This window comes from Pituophis catenifer, unplaced genomic scaffold (assembly GCF_029215685.1).
Source record: "Pituophis catenifer annectens isolate HBS135680 unplaced genomic scaffold, rPitCat1.0.hap2 SCAF_6, whole genome shotgun sequence".
In the NCBI taxonomy this organism is placed as follows: Eukaryota; Metazoa; Chordata; class Lepidosauria; order Squamata; family Colubridae; genus Pituophis; species Pituophis catenifer.
Window position 1 is genome coordinate 2374633 of NW_027256886.1, and position 23689 is coordinate 2398321.

General features: G+C 48.1%; 1 protein-coding gene across 1 annotated transcript in view; it reads left to right on the forward strand.

Moving 5' to 3' along the window:
• The window catches only part of LOC139317866 (cytochrome P450 2J2-like), a 43428-nt gene extending 26788 nt beyond the window's left edge, over positions 1 to 16640 (forward strand). Inside the window, exons 6-9 of the mRNA XM_070944990.1 lie at positions 1706 to 1847; positions 14014 to 14201; positions 15669 to 15810; positions 16462 to 16640. Coding sequence (XP_070801091.1) covers positions 1706 to 1847; positions 14014 to 14201; positions 15669 to 15810; positions 16462 to 16640 — 651 coding nt within the window. The remainder of the gene's footprint in view (positions 1 to 1705; positions 1848 to 14013; positions 14202 to 15668; positions 15811 to 16461) is intronic.
• Positions 16641 to 23689: the final 7049 nt, after the last annotated feature.

The following is a 23689-nucleotide window of genomic DNA, read 5'->3' on the forward strand; positions in this document are numbered from 1 at the left end:
TTGTACAGAAAGATATGGAGATGTGGAAAAAACTGCAGCTGTCTTTACTTGGGAGAATAGCAGCAGTTAAGATGAACATTTTGCCAAGATTTCTTTTTTTGTTTCAAATGATTCCGGTGCTTAAAAGTGATAAACAATTGAAAGTTTGGCAAACTGGAGTGAATAAGTTTGTCTGGAACGAGAAAAAACCGAGAGTGAAATTGAAAATTATGCAAGATGTTCCAGAAAGGGGAGGTCTTAAACTTCCAAACCTACAGTTATATTATGAAGCAGCAGCTTTAACTTCAGCAAGTGATTGGTTTGGAAGGAAAAAGACTGGAATATTGAATATAGAAAGTTTTGACCTTGAATTTGGATGGCATGCTTATTTATTCTATGACAACAAAGTGGATAAAGTATTCAAAAGCCATATACTTAGAGATTCTTTGATGAGAGTTTGGAAGAAGCACCGATTCAAATGGGATTATAAAATACCGCTATGGCTGGATCTTGGTCATATTATGTGGAATATAAATATAATGTCACTCGGGGGGTTTTTATACAAAGAGGTTCTTTTTACAGATGCGGGCAGATGGCAGTTGAAGACTTTACAGACACTGTTGGACGAAGGGCTTAATTTAACTTGGTTTCAATATAATCAACTACAATTGAGATGGAAAGAGGACCAAAAAATTGGTATTATGTTGCATGAGGAAGAACTGGTTAGACATATAAAAGAGAAAGGTCCAATGCATATTAAAAGACTTTATAATGTTTTGTTAGAAAGGGATTCAGAAACTGAACTAGTTAAAGACTGTATGATTAAGTGGGCACAAAATTTTGAAGAACCAGTGATGTTGGAAACATGGGAAAAAATTTGGGTTCAGAATGTTAAATTTACACAGTCGCAGAATTTGAGGGAAAATTTTTACAAAATGTTTTATAGATGGCATTTAGATCCTAAGAAATTGTCGTGTATGTACCCTAATGTTCAGCCAAAATGTTGGAGGTGTGATTGCACAGATGCTACATATTATCATATTTGGTGGACCTGTAAGAAAGTTAAGGCTTTTTGGATAAAAATTTGGTGGGTCATGCAGAATGTTTTGAAGAAAAAAATTCAATTTTCTCCACAATTGTTTCTTTTGGGTATAGTTAAGGGTTTTACAGTGGATGAAACAAAATTGATCTTGTACATGATTACAGCAGCGAGATTGTTGATAGGTAAATATTGGAAAAATGAAGCTTTGCCTACTGTTCAAGAATGGACTTTGAAGATGGCCAGTTTCGCTGAGATGGCGAAGATTTCAGCATACTTAAAAGACCGCTCGCAAGAGACTTATGAATGTGAATGGAAAAAGTGGATAGATTATGTGCAGAACAAATATCAAACTAGGAAGTATCAAATAGCTTTTTATTGATAGTATTATATTATATTGTACTAAGATAGAAATATTTGAACTATGTGAAGATGAAAAATGATATGGGGGTTGGGGGGGGTTTAGAGTTCAAGGTTTTTTTTTTTTATATAAAGGGGATAATGATGGGGTACATTCTATGGAAGTCCGGGGGGGAGGGGAGGGTTAGGGGGGGTTAGGGAGGGGGGGGTTTGGGGAGTTTGGGGTGGGTTAGGGGGTGAAAATGGGGTGAAAATGTAATGGTAAAACTTTTACAATAAAAAAAAAAAGATTTCTCAGGTATTCATTTCTCCATTTTTGTTCTGCAGATGAAGAACCAACCCAAATCACCCTATGATGAAAACAACATGGTTCAGAGCATCTTTGATCTCTTCCTGGCGGGGACAGAGACTTCAGGCACCACTCTCCACTGGGGATTGTTATATATGGTGCTTTATCCTGACATTCAAGGTGAGAGAAGAATCATGGGATGGATGAGATAGAAGGACTTTTTTAACCTATCTATGCTACTTGTAGCATCTTCATCTTCATCTGCAATTGACAATTATTATTGAAAGAATTCTTTAGTTAAAGGTAGTCCTCAACTTACAATCATAATGGAGGCTGCTCCTTATGGTCTCAAGTCATGACATTTGTTAAGCGAGGTGCGCATGCGATCACCTCGTTTAAGGACCCCAATCCCTCCTCTCCTCCTTGCAGTTGTTAAATGACCGTCTGGGTTATTAAGTGCAGCATAGGATGCCTCCGGAGTGGTGGAGTCGGTCATAAGGGCAGGTGGATTACCGAGCACCCAAATTTTGTTAACGTTATCTCAAGGAGCACCACAGCAAGTGTAACTTCAGGCAGGGGTCATAAGTCACTTTCTTCAGCACAATCGTAATTTCCAACAGTCGCTGAATAAATGGTCATAATTCAAGGACTACCTGTACTCAATATCAGGGTTCCAACGGATGCCCTAATTAAATCATGAGCCTTGAACCAAGCTTCAAAAGAAATCCAGTTATTTATTAAGAGCTTCATGTCGGCATGTTCCCAAGTGAAGCCAGCCCTGACCCCAGGTAATTTACGCCCCAATCATGACCCTGTTTTCCCCCTCCCCCCAGGGTATGTCATCAATCACATTGGCCAACGGAGAAATTTTGTGAGTTGTAGAGATCACTCCCCTCCGGCCGCTGTGGGTAACACTGGGAGACAGCCTTGAGAGAGATAAGTCTGGAATGTGCATCTGTCTTTGGCTGCTGTGCTGTTTCATCAGTTTCCCATCCCCCTTGCCTATGGCAACTCGAGAGCAGGCCAGGGATGCTTTGTGAGTTGACACTCAAAATTATCCAAATGTCAAGATGTTATTTCTCATTCTAAGTATCAGATGACCCAAGCAAGGTTCAACTTTGTCTGTTCAGGCCACTGGCATGATGAGAACATATACTCCAGAGAGGGTGATGGGCATGTGAGGTATTGGGAAAGGCTACCTGTTTACTCTTGGGTAAACTCAGTAAATATTTAGGATGTTCCAAGCACACCCAAGATAACCTCTTTTTAGCATCCTAGACCAATGGCAGTGTATGCTTTGATTAACACCTGTTCACTCTTCTGAAAAGCTCATTACTTATCTATAGATTTTTAATGCAATGTAGACTCATGCAATCTCAAGGATCTTATGCAATATTACAGAATGACAGAACTGGAAAAGACCTTGGAGGTCTTCTAGTCGAACCCCCTGCTCAAGCAGGAGACCTTGCACCATTTTAGACAAATGGCTGTCCAGTCCCTTCTTAAAAGCCACTTAAAAGTGTTGGAGTACTCACAACTTCTGAAGGCAAGTTATGCATGCTTCAGAAATTGCTTAGAAGTGGCTTGAAATTTAGGGGAAACACAGTCAATCTCAGTTATTTTCTAAAACAAATAAACCTGTATCTTAAAAGTATGGTGTTAGGACTATCAGGGATCTCCAAGACTTTATCAGGGATCTGGGAAAACCACATTACCAATCAAAATCCAATTTAAGTTGAAAAACAATACAAATCTAAAATCCCATCAAACAATTGTGAGAAGCAGGCGTGGCATTCGATGCCCCAATTTTTATTTTTAATACAGCAAATAGCAATAAATACAGAACTCATACAAACAAAAGCTTTTGGAGAGTCTGCCATACATTGGGGTGGGGAGGGGAGAGATGGCTCAGTAGTTAAAGATGCTGAGCCTGTCAGCTGGAAAACTGACATCCTGGGTTCGAGACCCGAATACTGTGCGACGGGGTGAGCTTCCCTCCTCGCCTCAGCTCCTGCCCACCTAACAGTTTGAAAACATGCAAATGCAAGTAGATAAATAGGTACCATTTCAACGGGAAGGTAATAGCGCTCCATGCGCGTTGGCATGTAGTCATGCCAGCCAGATGGCCATGAAAGTGTCTTTGGACAATGCTGGCTTCCTCAGCTAAGAAAGGGAGATGGAGTCAGGAATAACTTGACAGGGGTAAGAATGACAGAATAGCAGAGTTGGAAGGGATCTTGGAGATTCTCTAGTCCAACCCCCTGCTCAAGCAGGAGACCCTATACTATTTCAGACAAGTGGCTGTCCAATCTCTTCTTAACCCCCTTACTATACTTTTTTTAAAAGCGGGAAGAGCTCCTGAGACAATACATTCTAAGAAAAACTTCTTTGAAGCATGGGAAGGAGGCCTCCAACTGAAAGATAAGCTGACCCTCATGGAAGTTGATTTTTAAAATAAAGCACAAAGGGTTTAATGCTCTACCAGAGGAGCCCTAAATCCAGATCCCAATGGAGATGCCAGTTGTGTAAAATGTGTGGGCAAATCCAGAGCACATTCTGACAGACTGCTTAATGGGCTGAGCAAGATATGTGTCAAAATTTGTCCTCTTCACAGCCTCACCCTAACCTCAAGGCGAAAGATAGCTGGATGTTTTCCTACTAGAGCATGTCATTTGGTAGGTGGAGAGTGAGAAAGTGCTAGGAGAATTCACTAATCCTTATCTTTAATATGCCCTGAATTTAAGTAGGACATATTCGCTGTCTTGTGTCTGTGATTGGATAAGGACCAGCAATAGCAAATTATATGTTGGTAAAATTTTCTGCTGATTCAAGGATTGTTGAGAGCTTATCTGAAGGGAACGGTCTTCGGAATATCATGGCTGAGAACTACCATATTTTTCGGAGTGCAAGACACATCTTTTCCCCCCCAAAAAGAGGGTGAAAATCTGGGTGCGTCTTATACTCTGAATGTAGCCCTGCCCAGTTTCTCAAACGGAGGTTTCAGAGGCTGAAAAAAGCATTAGAAACGAAGCTTCAGAAAAAAAGCCCCCAAACAGAGCTTCAGAGGCTTTTTTTCTGAAGCTCTGTTTCGGAGGCTTTCAGAAGCAGAAAATAAAGTTTTTTCTGAAATGGCGTTTCAGAAGTTTCAGAGGCAGAAAAATAAGCAAAAAAAAAAAGCAAGGCACAGAGCTCACAACCAAGGAACCTGTTGCTAAAATTCACCTCTGTTAACAGCTGATTGGGGGTATTCCGGGAGGCCGATCCACCTGCCAATCAGCTTTTTTCTTATTTTCCTCCCCAAAAACTAAGGTGCGTCTTATACTCCGGTGCATCTTATACTCCGAAAAATATGGTAACCCTTATTTAGTTTGGTCTAGTGGTTAAGACCAAATGGTGGTTAAGAACTAATGGTTAAAGGTGCTGAGCTTGTCAGCTGGAGAGGTTCGAGACCTGAATTCTGTGGGACAGGTGAGTTCCCGTCCTTCGCCTCAGCTTCTGCCGAGCTAGCAGTTCCAAAGCATGCAAGTGCGAGTAGATAAATAAGTACCACTTCAATTGGGAAGGTAACCATGTTTTGTGCACCTTCAGCATATAGTCATGCTGGTCACGACCACAGAAATTCTCTTGGCTCCTTCGGCCAAGAAACGGAAGATGAGCACCATGCCCTAGAGTCGGACATGACTCACTGGGAAACCTTTAACTTTTAGTGGTTAAGATACCAGGTGTGAAACAAGGAAACTGGTATTCCTACTTCTGCCTTAGGCATCAAACCTGACTGGGTGACTCTGGGCCAGTCACTCTCTCAGCCCAAATCCCAGGGTTGTGGTTCTGGGGAAAATAAGATAGAATAGAATAGAATAGAATAGAATAGAATAGAATAGAATAGAATAGAATAGAATAGAATAGAATAGAATAGAATAGAATAGAGCTGGAAGGAACCTTGGCGGTCTTCTAGTCCAGCCCCCCGCTCAAACAGGTGAACCTATACCTTTTCAGATAAGTGACTGTCTAGTCTCTTCTTAAAAACCTCCGGTTCTTAAAAATCTCCAAAGAGGAGGAAGGAGTATTAGAGTATATTCACTATTTTCGGTTGTACATGAAAAAAAAGTGGAATTAAAAAATAGTTAATTCAGTCGCCAGTTTAAGCCCGCTGAATGAATGGTAGTCCTTGATATGCGATCACAAACGGGACTTGAACTCTTCTCTGGGTGATGGCTTTTAGGCGAGTTGATTTCAAGACCTTCTTTTTTTTTTGCCATGGTCATTAAGTGAACCATTGGGCATTAAATGAATCACACAGTGGTTAAGCACATTGGCTTCCCCCATTGACTTTGCTTGTCAGAAGGCATCTGGGGAAGATTGCAAATCACATGAGCCCAGGAGGCTGCACCAGTGGTGAAATCTAAAATTTGTTACTACCGGTTCTATGGGCGTGGCTTGGTGGGGGGAGGTAATGTAACTGGGTGGGCGTGGCCAATTTTTTTTTTTTTACTTTTAAAACCATTTTTTCTACAACCTCTTCAGGGAAGAAGTTGTAAAAAAATGCTTTCAAAAGACTCTGACGATCGCAGCTGAGTTGCCTGATCGGCAGAGGCTTTTTTTCTTTTAAAAGCCTCTGCTGATCAGACAACTCAGCTTGGATTGTCAGAGGCTTTTAAAAGAAAAAAAGCCTCTGCCGATCAGGCAACTCAGCTTGGATCATCAGAGGCTTTTAAAAGAAAAAAAAAGCCTCTGCTGATCAGGCAACTTGGATCGTCAGAGGCTTTTAAAAGAAAAAAAGCCTCTGCTGATCAGGCAAATCAGCTGGGATCGTCAGAGGCTTTTAAAGCCATTTTTTCTACAACCTCTGAAGAGGTTGTAGAAAAAAATGCTTTGAAAAGCCTCTGAGGATTCCAGCTGAGCCGTGCGATCATCAGAGGCTTTTTTTTTAATTTTTAAAAGCATTTTTTCGGCTGAAGAGGTTGTAGAAAAAATGCTTTTAAAAATTAAAAAAAAAGCCTCTGATGATTGCGTGGCTCAGCTGGCCATTGTGGGGGCAGGGATTTTTGCTACCAGTTTTCCGAACCACCCGCCTCCATCACTACCGGATAAGGCGATCCGGTCCAAACCGGGAGCATTTCACCCCTGGGCTGCACCCACTGTAAAGCAACGCCAGTTGCAAAGAAAGGCCCCAATTTTGATCATGTGATTGTCAGTGTTAAGTTGGGTGAATGAGGACGCAGCAAGCCAGAGTAGTTAGTGACAACAGCTCTTTATTATATGGTGAGAATCCAGCAACTGACCAGGGGAGCCAGCTCCCTTTATATACCTTGCAGCTGTGGTGGTCAGCCAATCAGCTGAGGGTCAGTTAATTCAAACTTCCCGCCAAACAAACCTATTTACATAACACTCCTCCCCTCCCAGAAGTCACTTGGGGTGTTATTTGCATACAAAGTCTCTCAGGTGACTAGGGCGTGTACGAGCCCTAGTTGACCTGCGCAGTTCAGTCGGAGGGGCGGCGTCGGGCAGGTCGGAGGGACTTTCTGTTTCTCCCTGCTCCGCCAATGAGGCCTCCGGGACCTCCTCGTGGGCGGCGACTTCTTCGGCTGCTGGGACTACCTCGATGGGGCGGCGCTGGATACCAGAATCCTCAGCTAAGTCCTCCGCTCTATTTGGGCTAGTGGTTTGTGCCTCTGGTTGGTAGTCGTGGTCGGAGATGGGGTCGTCTAATGCCTCGTCTGTGTTTGTGGTTACCCGTTTTCTTAATTGGTCAATGTGTCTGCGCCAAACTCTCCCGTCCCCCATGTCTACCCGGTATGACTTGGGGCCTGTGATTTCTGTGATTGTTCCTGCCTCCCAGAGTGGGCCCTGTCCATAGTTTCTGGCGTGTACCGGTGTTCCTATGGTGAACTCTCTAAGTTTCCTCTCCCCCCCCTTGAATACCTCTGGGGAGTAATTGGGGTTGAGTCTATCTAGTATTCCCCGGAGTTTCCGCCCCATTAATAGTTCGGCCGGACTTCGGCCTGTGGCTGTACAGGGTGTGGAGTGCTGGGCTAGTAGGAACTTGTCTACCCTTTCCTGCCAGTCCCCGGGGCTTAAGCGTGAAAGGGCCTCCTTTGCTGATCTAACAAATCTCTCAGCCTGTCCGTTACTAGCCGGGTGAAACGGGGCAGAAAGGACGTGTCTGATCCCAAGTCCCGCTAAGTAGCCCTCGAACTGTGTTGCGGTGAACTGTGGCCCGTTATCTGACACTATGATGTCCGGTAACCCATGTGTGGCGAATAATTGTCTTAGCTCTCTAATGGTTGCGTCGGTGGTAGTGGCCTTCATTAGCTTGATCTCCAACCATTTGGAGAATGCGTCTACGACGACCATGAAGGTCTGTCCATGGAAGGGGCCTGCAAAGTCAATATGTATTCTGGACCAGGGTCCCTGGGGTCTTTCCCACTCTCTCACGGGTGCCGTTGGCGGGTCTGATCTGGACTCTTGGCAGGGCTGGCATTTCCCCACCCACTCGGTAATGTCTGTATCCATGCTGGGCCACCAGACGTAGCTCCTGGCTAGCCCCTTCATTCTTACAATCCCTGGGTGCCCCTCATGCAACAACGTTAGAACCTTTTCCCTTAAGCGTGAAGGAATAACAACCCGATCGCCCCATAGTAAACAACCCCCTTGCATTGTCAACTCGTCCTGTTTTCCCGTGAATGGCTTAAATTCCCCGCTCCCAATCCTTTCCGGCCACCCCCTCATAACCCAACTTGCGACTGTCCGGATCACGTGGTCTTTGGTTGAGGCTCTCGCAACCTCGGCTGATGTGATGGGCCCAGAGTCCAAAACGTCTATCAGCAGGATGGGGATGCCGGGTGTGGGGTCTTCTAAACTGTCGGGTAGTGGGCATCAGCTGAGTGCGTCCGCGTTGCCCATGTCCGCCCCTGGTCGGTGTACCAGGCGATAAGAGTATGCTGCGAGGAAAATGGCCCAGCGTGTCATCCTGGGCGAAAGTGCTGCCGGGGTTGGTCGATCTCCCGCGAGGAGACCCAGGAGCGGGCGATGGTCTGTGAATAACTCAAAGTCTCTCCCGAACAAGTACTCGTGGAATTTCTTCACTCCCGAAACGGCGGCTAGGGCCTCTTTGTCGAGCTGGCTATAATTTCGCTCGGCACTTGATAGAGTTCGGGAGTAGTATGCGATGGGCGCCTCTAGTCCATTCGGGAGTCTGTGGCTCAGGACGGCTCCCACCCCGAACGGGGACGCGTCACATGCTAGAACAAGGGGAAGCGTTGCGTTGTACTGGATCAGAAAACTCTCGGCTGACAGCAGTTTTTTAATGCCGGCGAATGCCCTGTCTTCGGCCTTCCCCCATTTCCAAGTGGCTTTTTTGGTTAACAGTCTATGTAGGGGTTCTGCCACTGTTGCCTTGTCTTTTAGAAAAATGGCGTAAAAGTTTAATAGTCCCAGGAAGGCCTGTAGCTCTGCCTTGTCTTTGGGGGTGGGGGCTTCTTGGATTGCCCTGATCTTGCTTTCTGTGGGGTGGATGCCTGTGCCATCTACCCTGTACCCTAGGAATTCGACTGAGGGGACTGCGATCATGCATTTGTTGCGTTTTACTCTGAGTCCTGCATTCCTGAATTTCCTTAACACCTCCCTCAGCCGTTCTCTTAGCTGGTGCTCATTGTCAGCGGTAATGAGCACGTCATCGAAATAGGGTACTACCCCGGGGATCCCCTGTAGTAGCCGCTCCATGGTACTTTGGAATAGTCCGGGGGCCACGCTTACTCCGAATTGCAGGCGGGTGCACTTGAAGGCCCCTCTGTGGGTTACGATAGTCTGTGCTTCCGCGGTAGCGCCATCTACTGGCAGCTGCTGGTACGCCTGCGCAAGATCGAGTTTTGCAAAAATCTTGCCGGGGCCCAGGGAATGCAATAGGTGGTGAACGACGGGCACCGGATAGGCGCTCTGCTGCAGGGCCTTATTAATTGTGCATTTATAATCAGCACATATGCGCACTGACCCGTCCGGCTTGACCGGTGTCACAATTGGGGTCTCCCATTTGGCGTGGTCGACTGGAACGAGCACCCCTTGTTTGATTAATTTGTCCAGTTCAATGTCTATTTTGGGCTTCAGGGCAAATGGTACCCGCCTAGGCTTTAAACGGATGGGTGCAATATTGGGGTCTAGATTAAACGAAATCGGGGTCCCCACATACTTGCCAAGTCTTTCGTCGAACACGTCCTGGAATTCCTGCATCAGGTCTTCCTTCAGGGTGCTTCGAACGTTCCTTACTCCGGTGAATCCCATGCCTAGGGCCCTGAACCAGTCCATGCCCAGGAGGCTGGGGAGGTTGTCGCTGACGATGGTGAGGGGCAGTTTCTCGGTAAACTCCCTGTACTGGACTTGGAACTCGCCTCTGCCTTCGACGGGTATGCGGTTCCCTTGGTAGTCCTTCAGTCTGCGTTGTTGCGGCTGGAGCTGTCGCTTGTGTACGCTGGGGATGGCTTTCTTCAGGTTCTCCCAAGACATGATGGATATTGGTGATCCCGTGTCTATCTCCATCTGGCACTCCCGTCCCTCGATCTCGACCGTGGTGTAGGTCTTTTCTCCGGGCGAGGTGCAGGTCTGTGCGATGCGTATGGTGTAGGCCCCAGCGTCTTCGAATTTCGCGCCCTTCCGGTTTCCGCCATCCCTGTTGGGCCTTCGGTGTGGTGCCGTCTCGGATTGGGCAGATTGGCCACGTGGTCTGTAGCTCTGGTGTGCCTTCGATCTGCAGACCCTCGCGATGTGGCCCCTCTTTTCGCAGGCACGGCAAACGGCGTCCCTGAACTTACAGTTTTGTCGTGAGTGGGACCCTCCGCAGCTGGCGCATCCGTCTCTGGGCTCCCTCCGGGCTGTGCGGGACTGCTCGGTGCGGTAGACCTCTTCCTCAGACTCCCCCTCGCTCGCGGTGCTCACGGCCTCCCGATGCACTGGCGCCGTTTTCTGCGTTGTCTTGGTTAGGTGGGAGCTCTTTAATCTCTCGGCGGCCTTTACTGACGACTCTTGCGCTCTGGCTTCGTCTAGCGCGATGAGTAGGGTCAGGTTTGACCTCGCAAGCAGCCTTCTCTGGAGCCGGCCATCTCTCACTCCGCAAATTAGTTGCTCTAGGAGCATCTCATCGAGGTCTCGGTACTCACATTGGGTTGCGGCCTTACGCAGGGCAGCGACGTACTCGCTGATCGATTCGCCCTCCTGCTGTAGCCGTTGCCGGAATTCATAGCGTTGGACGTACTTCGATGGCGTTGGTGCATAGTGGTCTTTCAGCAGGGTCTGTAGCGTCGACCAGGAAATGTTGTGGACCGAATTCGGCTCCGACAATGCTTCGGCTGTGTCGAAGACCCTTGGCCCACAGTGGCTCAGGAACAGGGCTTTCTTCCGAACGTCCGGTAGCCCTTGCATGTCGTTTGCCACCATGAAACACTCGAACCGAGACATGTAGGATCCCCACTTCTCTTCCTTGGGGTCGAAAGGCGCTGGCGGGGTGTAGGCAGACATCGTTTCGGGGATTCTCCTGTGCTCCGCTCGCTCGCCTGGCTGGATTCGGTTGCGGTCTCTGGTCCCTTCTCTGAACGTGGCTTCAGCTCTTTCTCTCGAGTGTGGCTTCAGCTCTCCTCTGCTTCTGGCCTCAAAATCCCACCTTCGTCACCAATGTTAAGTTGGGTGAATGAGGACGCAGCAAGCCAGAGTAGTTAGTGACAACAGCTCTTTATTATATGGTGAGAATCCAGCAACTGACCAGGGGAGCCAGCTCCCTTTATATACCTTGCAGCTGTGGTGGTCAGCCAATCAGCTGAGGGTCAGTTAATTCAAACTTCCCGCCAAACAAACCTATTTACATAACAGTCAGGGTTTCAAGTAACAAACCCAATGCAATCAAAACTCCGAGGCCAAGGCACTCCTCAAAGTCCAAATTTATTAGGCATCTCATATTGGCACATCGGGTGAAAACCCAATTCTGAAGACCCCACCCAAATTAGAAATCAAAGATTTTCCCCCCCTCCCCCCAGTCGACAATTCCATCACATGACCCAAGCAGGTCACAGTCCCAACTCCAGCTGGCTTCAGTCCATGCCTCCCCAGTACCTGGTGGGAACAACCTTGGTTCCAGGAGTGAGATTCAGCCGGTTTGGACCAGTTTGTGTGAATCAGATGCTAATTTTACATTTGGTTTGCTGAACTGGTAGTTGCAAGGACTGGCTTACCCCGCCCTGCCCCTCCCAGTAGTCTCCACGTGGCCCGTTTTGGATGCCAGGTAAGTGCAGCGCCCACGCGGAGGCTCTGGTAGGACAAAAAACGGGCCTCCCAGAAGTCTGGATACAGGCCCGTGGGGCCACCCTGGAAACAGCGAAGGACCGGCCCGCAGGCCTCTGCCAGCGAAAACGGAGCCTGGCGGTTGGGGCTCCGTTTTCGCTGGCAGAGGGCTAGCAAAGCAGACTAAAAGCAAAACAAAAGGAAAACTGTTTTGCATTTGAGCATCTAAGAAGGGACAGGAAAGGAGAAAGGGAAAGAGAAAAGACAAAGAAAAAGAAGGGAAGAGGGGAAGAAAGGAAAAAGAAGGAAAGAGGGGAAGGAAGAAGGAAGGAAGGAAGGAAGGAAGGAAGGAAGGAAGGAAGGAAGGAAGGAAGGAAGGAAAGTCCTGCCTTAGCACTTGGCCACCAACAGCCCTGCTGCCCTTTCACCATCCCCTTGCCCTCTCCTCCTGGCCTCTCTTGGTGGTCTCCCATCCTATCGCTGTGGATGCTTTAGTTACAAAGCTGGGTCTCCTTGCATGGAGAGGGAGTGGGCCTCCCTCTGACCCATGCACTTGGCCCTTCCACACCCACCATGAGCAACCTGGCCAAGGAGAGTGAGATCAGCAGCAGCAGCCTTGAGAAGTGCAGCTGGGTACCCCCTCAGGGAAATGGGGCTGGGCTGTGGGGTCCCCCATGCCCTGGGAGCTCGAGGGCCAGGCTGTGTGCTTGTCCTCCACTGCCTAGGGCTCTGGACAGCCTACGCCACAATCTGGGGGGCCTCCGTGTGGCCTGAGAGGGACAGCAAGGGCCTTACCTTCCTCTACTGGAAACAATGGATTCCCCCACTGGTGTCCCTAACACTAGTGATGTCGAGTTGGTCATACCAACTGGATGGGGAGAAACAGGCTCAGGCTCAACCCATCCAAGACCGAGTGGCTGTGGTTTCCGACATCCCGATATAGTCAGCTGGTGCCATCGCTGAATATTGGGGGCGAATCATTGGCCCCCACGGAAAGGGCTTGCAACTTGGGCGTCCTCCTGGATTCACGGCTGTCTTTAGAAGAGCACTTGACGGCCGTGACCGGGAGGATTTTTCATCAGGTCCGCCTGATTCACCAGTTGCATCCCTTTCTAGATCGGGACTCCTTACACACAGTCACTCATGCCCTCGTCACCTCCCGCCTGGACTATTGTAACACTCTCTACATGGGGCTCCCCTTGAGGAGCACCCAGAGGCTCCAACTGGCGCAGAGTGCGGCCACGTGGGTGGTTATGGGAGCGACGTGGCGTTCCCATGTAACACCTCTCCTGCGTGAGCAGCACTGGCTCCCCGTGGTCTTCTGGGTGCGCTTCAAGGTTTTGGTTATCACCTTTAGAGCGCTCCATGGCTTAGGACCTAGTTATCTACGGGACCGCCTGCTACCACCAATAGCCTCCCACCGGCCAGTACGCTCCCATAGAGAGGGGCTCCTCCGGGTGCCGTCGGCCAAACAATGTCGACTGGCGGTCCCTAGGGGGAAGAGCCTTCTCTGTGGGGGCACCTACGATCTGGAACAAGCTCCCCCCCGGAGATACGGAGGATCCCGGATCTGCGCACCTTCCGTCGCGCGCTCAAGACTTTATTTCATCAAGCTGGCCTGGCCTAAATCTTTTCCCCTTTTAAATGTAAATTTTAATTTGTTTTTAAATTATTGGGTATTTTAAATTCATCTCAGCCAAATTATTTAATTCGTTTTTATTCTATTTTAAACTTTTGTATTTATGTGTTTTATTCTGTGGCTGTTCACCGCCCTAAGTCTTTCGGGAGCAGGGCGGTATATAAATCCAAAATAAAAAAAAATAAAAAAAATTAAAAAAAATGCCCACACCAGGCACACCCATCGCAGCCATGCCCACCCTGGCCATGCCCACATAGCCCCCAAGCTCAAACACAACCCTGATGCGGTTCTCAATGAAATCGAGTTTGACACCCCTGGTCTAAATCATTCCCTCCTGCTAGGCTGAGCTTCTGCCATTAATAGACCATGGACAGCTGGGACAACTCCTGGATGCTTATTCAATCCTAGCTCTAGTTAATGTGCAAAATCTTTGTTTCTCCACAGCCAAAGTTCAAAAGGAAATAGATACCCTCCTAACACCGGGCCAGTCGATCTGTTACGAGGATCGCAAGAAACTTCCGTACACAAATGCTGTGATTCACGAAATCCAGCGCTTTAGCAACATCATTTCGATTGGAATACCCAAATTCTGCATAAGAGACACAAAGATCCAGAAGTTTCACATTAGAAAGGTAATCGAATCCCTCTGATCTGAAGCCTTCTTTTCTTCTCCTCCCCCTATTGCTAGAACGAAGCACATGCAATAAAGGGAGTCACTGGTTAACGATGGTAATTGGACCGAGGACTCTGTTGTTAAGCGCAACGTCATGGGACCCCGTCCACTTACAGCGGCGATCCTGGCAATTCCTGTTATGCTCATTAGGTGAATTCTATGCAGTCATTAGGTGCAATGTCACATGATTGACATTTGTGAACTCCTGTCAACTTTCCTACTGACTTTGCTTGTCAGAAGCCAGCAGTGAAGGTTGCAAACGGCAGGACATTGCGACCATCGTAATTGTGAGCCAGTTGCCAAACACATGAATCACGATTAGTCATTCCCCTGATTCCCCACTGGATGGTGGGGAAGTCAGAGCTGAAGAAGCTTCTTCGATGAGACGCGAAATATCTTCAAGCAAAAACAAAGAAAGTCCAGTTGCCTTTTGAAAAAGCACTTTTGGGACAACCATAACCAGGATGACTGAGAATCTCCACAGACATTGAGCTCAGATAGATTTCCTGATGATTTCTCATCTCATCCATCATCCCAACCTGCTTAATTTTTTTTAGATCAGCCAAATTCAGCTCCAAAAATTAGGTTTATTAGAATAGGATCCCGTTTTTTTTTTTTTTTTAAATAATGACTGTTGCTTAACCTAAAGCAGTATGCAGCAGCTGCCAAAAAAAGCCATCACAGTTCTAGGCTGCATAAACATAGGGATAGAATCAAGATCACGTGAAGTGTTAATACCACTTTATAAGGCCCTGGAAGGCCACACGGCATCCAGCTTTGGTCACCATCATATAAGAAAGATGTTGAGATTCTAGAAAGAGTGCAGAGAAGAGCAACAAAGATGATTAGGGGACTGGAGGCTAAAACATAGGAAGAAGAGTTGCAGGAATTGGGTTTGTCTAGTCTAGTGAAGAGAAGGACTAGGGGTGATATGATAGCAGTGTTCCAATATTTCAGGGGCTGCCATAAAGATGAGGGAGTCAAGCTATTCTCCAAAGCACCTGAGGGCAGGAGAAGAAGCAATGGGTGGAAACTAATCAAGGAGAGAAGCAACCTAGAACTAAGGAGAAATTTCCTGACAGTGAAAACAATTAATTAATGGAACAAGTTGCCTCCAGAAGTTGTGAATGCTCCAACACTGGAAGTTTTTAAGAAGATGTTGAGTAACCATTTGTCTGAAGTGATGTAGGGTTTCCTGCCTGAGCAGGGGGTTGGACTAGAAGACCTCTGAGGTCCCTTCCAACTCTGTTATTCTAAATTCTAAGCCTATTTGTATTTTTTAGAAGAGTGTTCTTTAAAGACATGTATCGATGATGAAATTTCCTAGGGATTTCTCACTTCGGCCTCGTTGCCAGCAGATATAACCATTTTTTTTCTTCCCTCAGGGTGAAAGGCAAAACTTAAGTCCTCCTTCTCTTTTTGACAGGGCACCACCTTTTTCCCGAACATGGCGTCGGCATTGTATGATCCCAACGAATGGGAGGCACCCCTCACCTTCGACCCAAACCATTTCCTTGACAAGGACGGGAATTTCACCTGCCCAGAAGCTTTCATCCCATTTTCTATAGGTGCTCGTTCAACTTGCTAACATTTTCATTGATTCTTTAATGAGATGCATTAGAGCCCCGGTGGCGCAATGGTTAGAATGCAGTATTACAGGCCAATTCTGCTGACTGCCGACTGCCAGCAGTTCAGCAATTCGATCCTAACCGGCTCGAGGTTGACTCAGCCTTCTGTCCTTCCGAGGTTGGTAAAATGAGGATCCAGATTGTTGGGAGCAATATGCTGATCCTGTAAACCACTTAGAGAGGGCTGTAAAGCACTGTAAAGCGATATATAAGTTTTAAGTGCTATTGCTATTGACTGTTCCTGTTTCACCCCTTAGACAGTGCTATAAACATATATTTAGTGATGGACATGCCTTCTGATTATGGGGAGCCTGAAAGATAGAGCTACTGTCAACATTGCTCACTGAATAGTAATCTGTACCAAGAGTGTTTTAAATCCCAGAACTCCCAGAAGTCCTGAGACAGCTGTGAGGAACTTCAACTCCCAGAATTCCTGAGACAGCCGTGAGGGACTTCAACTTCCAGAATTCCTGAGAAAGCTCAGGAATTCTGGGAGTTGAAGCCCACAAATCATAAAGGGGCCTTGTTCCCCACTTCTTCCCTAATTAGTCACTGCCAGCACTGATTTGTTGTTTTCCTCTCCATTCCTAGGTCATCGAGCATGTTTGGGAGAAAATTTGGCAAAGACAGAGCTCTTCCTGTTCTTTAGCAACCTTGTGCAAACGTTCAACTTCCACTTGGCCGACGGATCAAAAGATGTAAAAATTGACCCAGTCTGGGGAGGCACTCTGAAGCCTCATTCCTTTGACATCTGTGCAATTCCTCGATAGGCCCATATGTCAGGCCTGAATGGCAGCTGTGGATACTGGGAATCAAGCAGCTGGGTTTGCCTCCTCCAACTTTTGCCTGAAAATAAAGCAAGTCTTGAGCCCTCCTTGTTGTGGGAGAAAAATATATGCAACCTGGTCTCATTCTGCAACATGGGTGTCAGCCCCAGCCCTACAACAGTACTTGGGGTCACCATTCATAAGAATAAGAATAAGAATAATTTTATTTCTATACCGCCCTTCTCCCGAAGGACTCAGGGCGGTGTACAGCCTATTAAAAGCACAAGACAAACATCAATTAAAATAATTTAAAATTATTAAATAATTTGGCTCAATTTAAAACCCCAGAAATTTAAAACACCCAATTTAAAATTATGTTGATAGCCCGGCCTGGCGGAACAACAGGGTCTTGAGTGCACAGCGAAATGCCCAGAGGTCGGAGATCTTACGCACTTCCGGGGGCAGTTCATTCCACAGGGCTGGGGCTCCCACAGAGAAGGCCCTCCCCCTGGGTGTCGCCAGCCAGAATAACTTGGCCGATGGCACCCTGAGGAGACCCTCTCTGTGGGAGCGAACTGGCCGTGGGAGGCTATTGGTGGCAGAAGTCGGTCTCGAAGGTACCCGGGTCCTATGCCATGGAGCACTTTAAAGGTGATGACCAACACCTTGAATCGCACCCGGAAGACCACTGGGAGCCAGTGCTGCTCGCGCAGGAGGGGTGTCACATGGCACGAGTTGCGCCCATAACCACCCGCGCGGCCGCATTCTGGACCAGTTGGAGCCTCCGAGTGCTTTTCAAGGGGAGCCCCACGTAGAGAGCATTACAATAGTCCAGCTGGGAGGTGACAAGGGCGTGAGTGACTGTGCGCAAGGCATCCCGGTCCAGAAAGGGCTGCAACTGGCGAATCAGGCGAACCTGATAAAAGGCCCCCCTGGCCACGGCCGTCATATGCTCTTCAAAAAGACAGCCATGCGTCCAGGACACCCAGATTGCGAGCCCTCTCTGTGGGGGGCAAAGATTCACCCCTAATAGTCAGCGATGGCACCTGCTGGCTATATCATTCATGTGGGGATTGCCGTTCTTCTGCTGCACACTTTCGCCGACGACCCTTCCTGTGTGCCTGCTCTGCTGGGTCGTCAGCCCCGAGGCATGCCTCTCCCTTTGACTTCCCAGCCCATGCTAGATGACATCAGGGTCATGCACTGAAGCAGTTTATCACCATCTGTCACTTTAAGGAAAGATGAAGCAGCGTGGAACAACTGAAGCGGCTTGTGATGCATTGGGGAGGGAGAGGGGGGATACAGGGTAATTGGATAATTGAGTGATTGCACTGGGGTGGAGCTCTATGCTGCTGAAAAGGTGATGGGGAGCACGGAGTGTCAGCTCCAACGAAGATTCCTTCCTGTAACACTTTAAGGTGGTCAGTTAGTACCAATATCAGGATAAACAAACTTGGTTACTGCTTTTGTGTGCTGATTTTTTTCCTAGACTTTTGGAACCTGACAATGGGCTTTTGAATACAGCCAGGCTGGCAACATTAGTATTGGGTTGTTCTCTATGTTCTTGTCATTTATCTAGTTCCACTTGCTCCCATCTAACTGAGCCTCTAATCCAGGGGTGTCAAATTCGATTTCATTGAGGGCCGTATCAGGGTTGTGTTTGACCTCAGAGGGCCGGAGTGTGTGTGGCCATGATGGGCATGTCAGGGGTGCCTGTAGTGGCCAACTGCTAAGGCAGGACTCCCCTCAGACCTGCCCTCACTCTCATTATAATCTCCTTCCTTCCTTCCTTTTCCTCTTTTTCCTTCCCTCTTCAATTCTCCTTTCTTCTTCCTTCCCCTCTTTCCTTATTTTTCCTTCCTTGCACTCTTCCCATCTTCCCTTCTTTTTCTTTGTCTTTCCTCTTTCCCTTTCTCCTTTCCTGTCCCTTCTTGTATCCTCAAATGCCAAAGGGGAAACATTTCTCCTTTTGTTTTGTTTTTAGTTTGTTTTACTGGCCCTCTGCCAGCAAAAATGGAGCGGGGGGGGGGGGGGCGTGCAGAGCCCTCCTGTGCCCTCTTTTCATCCGCGACGGCCTCCTGCAGCCTTCTGCCATGGAAAATGGAGCCTGGTGGGGGCGCAAGCGGTCCCTCCGAGCTCCGTTTTCACTGGCAGAGGCACCGTGGTCTGGTCCTTTTCTGTTTCCAGGATGGCCCCGCGGGCCAGAGCTAAGCACCCTACAGGCCGGATTTGGCCCTGGGCATTGAGTTTGACACCCTCGCTTTAATCTGATCACATTTAAAGTCAACTTTTAATGATTTGCAAAAAGGAAGAGAAGCAAGGGAAAAAAACACAAAACACATGTGCCTGCATGCCGAAAACCAGAAGAGAAGCCAGTTTCCGCTGGCCACTTAGTCTTCAAGTTTCTGGCACGCATTTGCGCACAAAGGCCAGCGGGCCAGAGCGCATGCACATGCCAGAAACTGGAAGAGTGTCAATGAAGCGCCTACCCCAGGCTGCCATCAAAAACAAGCCAGCGCAGTCCCCCCTCCCACCCCTTCTGCCAAGGGAGTGCACCCACTTCCTGGACAGCGTGCTTCTTATCCTAGTACCGGACAGACATTCCTCCAACGTGAACTTAGCTCCTGTGCAGCCCCACCACCCCAGGAGTAGCAGTGGCAATGGCAGAGCAAGGGGCAGAAGCTACCAGCCGGCCACAGGTGTGAGCAGTTCTCACGCTGCCACTTGCGGCCAGGATGCTGGAGAGCGGCTGCCGCCCTCTCGCCTGCCCCGTCTGCCAAGGGAGCGCGACTGCTTCCCACCCAACGCGTGCCTTACCCTGGCGCCAGACAGAGGTTTCTCTGGTGCGGACTCAGCTCCTATTCAGCCCCACTGCCCCAGGAGAGCAGCAGTGGGAGGGCGAGGGGCAGGAGCTACCGGCCAGCTGTGGGCGAGGGCAATTCTCACGCTGCCGCTTGCGGCCAGGATACTGGAGAACCACCGCTGCCCCCTTGCCCCTGGATGGCCGGTCGCTTTAAGTTTCTTAATTTACTCAAACTTCCTCCCTTTGCGCTCCCTCCAAAAAGAGCTTTGAGTTTCCTGTGGCAAAGGGGTGGAAGAAAATCAATCCCCACTCTCGCTGGGCCCAGAAAGAGCAAGAAAAGGCAGGGAAATTCATCAGTTCCAGGCTGGCTTTTGTGCTTTCGCTTTGGCCTCAATACACAAAACAAATCCCCACCTCTGTCCTCGCAAGGGAGTTCCTGCGGTCGAAGAACCAACCCGACTGCGACTCCTACTCCACGCGAGGCAGAAGGAGCCCGACGAGCCTCTTTCTCTCCCAACCCCACTGAAAAACCCCTCTCCATGTTCTGCTTGGGACCCAGCACTTAAACTAAACAGGTGCCTCCGTTGGAGTGACCCAAAGCGAAAGTAGGCCGGCTGCTTCGCTTCTCCATGGGCACAAAGGTGGCGGAATGAAGCCCGCCTGAACTCCTGGAGTGGCCAGAGCCCTTGCAAGCTGGAGAGGAAGTGCCTTTATCCACTTAATCCTCCAGGAAGGGAACCCGCCTTTCTCTTCAGCTTCTTGGGCTCGAGGCATCCAAGGAGCAAATGGTCTGCAGGTAGGTCGTGGAGAAGAGGAGCGAGAGCAGGTAGGCCTGCAAGGGGCAGTGGGGTGAACTTGCCCAGCGCAGCATTCCTGAATGGGAAGGGCCAGCTGGCCATCTCGAATGGAGAGATTGCTTCCCTCAACCCTAACTCACCAGCAGGCCTTTCCTCCATTTAAAAAGAAGCAAAACCCGGAGAACATGTCCTGATCACCATTGAGGATCACAATGCACAATGTTATCAATGCATGGAAGGGAGGGTGGATGTGGGAGGCAGGAGACGAAGCCTTTCCTTGTCACGATTTCTTGGAAGAAAAGTAAAGGCGACGAAAGGAACCCCCGGAAACCTTAAGAGAGGAAGAGCGGCAAGGCAAGAGAGAGATCCTTCCTGGGCTCCTCAATATTTTCCCGGAGCCTTGCTTTAAAGGCACCCAGGCGGTTAAGGCTTTCAGGAAGTATTGGGCAGATGCGTGGGCCAGAAAGCAGAAGAACAACAAGGGAGAGAGGGAAGGCGGCCTTCGGATCATCAGACCAACACAGAGCCGCAGCAGCGGCAGGGCGAGGGGCAGGAGCTACTGGCCAGTCGGTGACGAGGACGGTTCTCACACTGCCGCTTCCGGCTGGGATGCCGGAAGAGAACCACCGCCACCACCTTGCCCCCGGCTGGCCGGCCGCTCCTGCCCCTTGCCCTCCTGCTGCTGCTGCTCTTCTGGGGTGCCCGAGCTGGCCAGGCGCTACGGATCATGGACGTGCATTAGTGCCGCGGGCTGGAGCCACGCAAGAAGCCCGCTTGGGTGGGGAAGGAAGCCATTTGTTTTTGGTAATCCATTGCTCTGGGGAATTTGTTTCTTCCTGTGTTAGAATCTCTTCCGCGTTTGTAAAGACAGTGTGTGTAAGAGGTCTCAGAAAGCTGCTCCTTAAAGAAACATTGCTTGATTCTTAGCAGATGGTCTCCTGAGTATGAAATCCGTAGTGAATTGCAGAGAATAATAAAAAATAAAGAAACCATTACAGAGCATTTCACCGGCAGCCATCGGCAGCGGAAATCTTGGAAATTCTGGCATATCTTGGAAAGGTATGCCTACCCATAATAGTGCCTATCCATAATAGTGCCAGGTTTTAAAAACTACACAGAACTTGAGAAGTAGAAGACATGGAAATGTTCTAAAGAGAAATTAGGAACCAATATTAAATATCAATTTTTTTTTTTTTTTTAAAAGTCATTTAAGATTTGGAATATGTGGTGTCTTATTACTATTGTTCCAACTTTTTACAAAATGCTGATATACTGTGTGTTGGGGATTTGGTATCAACTACAATTCTGGAACATTCCATTCTTCTCACATTTGGGGGGGGGTCTCGAGATTTTCTTTTCCTATGCCAATTTCCTAAACTGTGAATCAACTTCAATTTCTGTGGGAAGAAATATCCATCTGGTTCAGTTCCAAGCCGAGAGAAAGACCCTGGAAATATGGAGTCTGATTGGAAAGATGGTTTAACGGTGAAGCAGAACCACATGTGATTCTGTGCAGCTGACCACATGGAGTTGGGGGGGGGGTTATACCTTCTCTTGAGCTTTGCACTTGAGCTTCCTGTTCCTGTGGTAGAACATGTATTCTATTGGCTGTTGTAGGGGTTATGTAGGGGTCATAGTGGGCTCCATAGGTTGCCTGAGCTCCCAGATTTGGTTGAAGCTTGATGGGGGTGATGCAATGAAGGGGCCTGTGTTCTGAAGGAGTGTTAGACAATTCCTATTGTGACTTAATGGCTTTGCCCCTATGTTGGATCTCTAGTGAAGGCTAATCCTACCTGCCTTTGTTTCAAAATATCCTGTCTTGAATGGATTACCAAATCTGCATTTCTGAAAGGTGGCCTCCTCAGTTTGGCCCAATCTTTCTTAATGGGCACCTAAATGTCTGCTGGGGTTATTAAGAAAGACTTGGGGGCTGCTCTCTGTCTCCAAAAGCAGTGGTGAAATCTGTCTGGCTTGCATGAGCTGGTAGCGGCGGCAGCGTGAGGCTCCGCCCACCCGCCCGGACGCCGGTACTTCCTGATTTTTAATCCTCTGTGCATGCACAAAGCCTTCTGCACATGCGCAGAGGGTAAAAAATCAGACATGACAATGGTGTACGCAATTCTGAACCGGTAGGGAAGGTAAGTAGATTTCACCCCTGTCCAAGAGCATGTTTCCCCATTTCTCCTTTAGGGAAATATAATATTCTGCCTCTTTAATATTTTCTAAAACATTTCATTCTTCTAGGAGAGGGGTGGGTGCTAACTTTCTACATTTCCTTTTTGTAAATTTCTTGTCTGGGCAAGTGACCCCACCATGCAGGCTAATGACAGCTGAGTTCAGATATAAATGAAAAGGTGGAATTACAGAATATGTTAGTTTCTTGATTGTAGAGTATTAAATCATTATAGGTAGTCCTTGATTTACAACAGTTCATTTAGTGATCCGTTCAAAGTCACAATGGCACTGGAAAAAAAATGACCTAGGACCGTTTTTCACACATATGACGGTTGCAGCATCCCCATGGTCACGTGATCAAAATTCAGACACTTGGCAACTGGTTCATGTTTATGACGATTGCAGTGTCCCAGGGTCATGTGATCCCCTTTTGCAACCTTCTCACAAGCAAAGTCAACGGGGAAGCCAGATTCACTTAACAACTGTGTGACTAACTTATCAACTGCAGTCATTCGCTTAACAATTGTGGATCTGCTGCTTTCTAATCCTACCATTCTGCCAAGGAGTTTCGAAATATCCTGTCTTGCATGGATTTCTGCCTGCAATATTTGCTTTGCTTATCTTCTTTCAATAAACTCTTTATCTCCTTAACTGATAGCATCTGCTGTGGGCTATTAAGAAAAACTGGGGGCTGCTTTCTGTCTTTAAGAGCATGTTCCTCCATTTCTCCCGTTAGTGGAATATAATATTCTGCCTTTTTAATATTTCTCAAAATATTTCATTCTTCTGGGGTGAGGGGCTTCCCACACAAGGAACTACCAAACTCAAGCAAACATGCCAGCAACAGCCTAATTAAGGAATTGCCAAAAAGAAAACAACACTCTCACCAACCCTGACAGAACAGGCCACTGTATGTAAAGGGAGAACATATCCCTTCCAGCACTGAAGATGTTACCTAGTTGGGTAATGAAATGTCTGCATGAAAACAAGGGGGAGCCCATCTTCTCTTCCCGGCAAGGCTGCTGGTAGTAGAAACCCACCTCCAAAGAAGACTTCTGCCTCTCTGGAAAGACCCTCCGAGACCCACGCCGGGCCCCGTTCAGCTGAAGAGACAGGATGGATCCACCTTTTGAAGTCGAAGGGAAGGCTGTTCAGTCCCTGGGAATCTCCCCGGGAGACCGACAGGGCCTCTTTAGCCTCACCCACGGCCGTTCCAGGGATCTCATAGGTCAGAGTTTGGGGTGCCTCTAGGCGACTACGTGTGTTTGTGTGTGTGT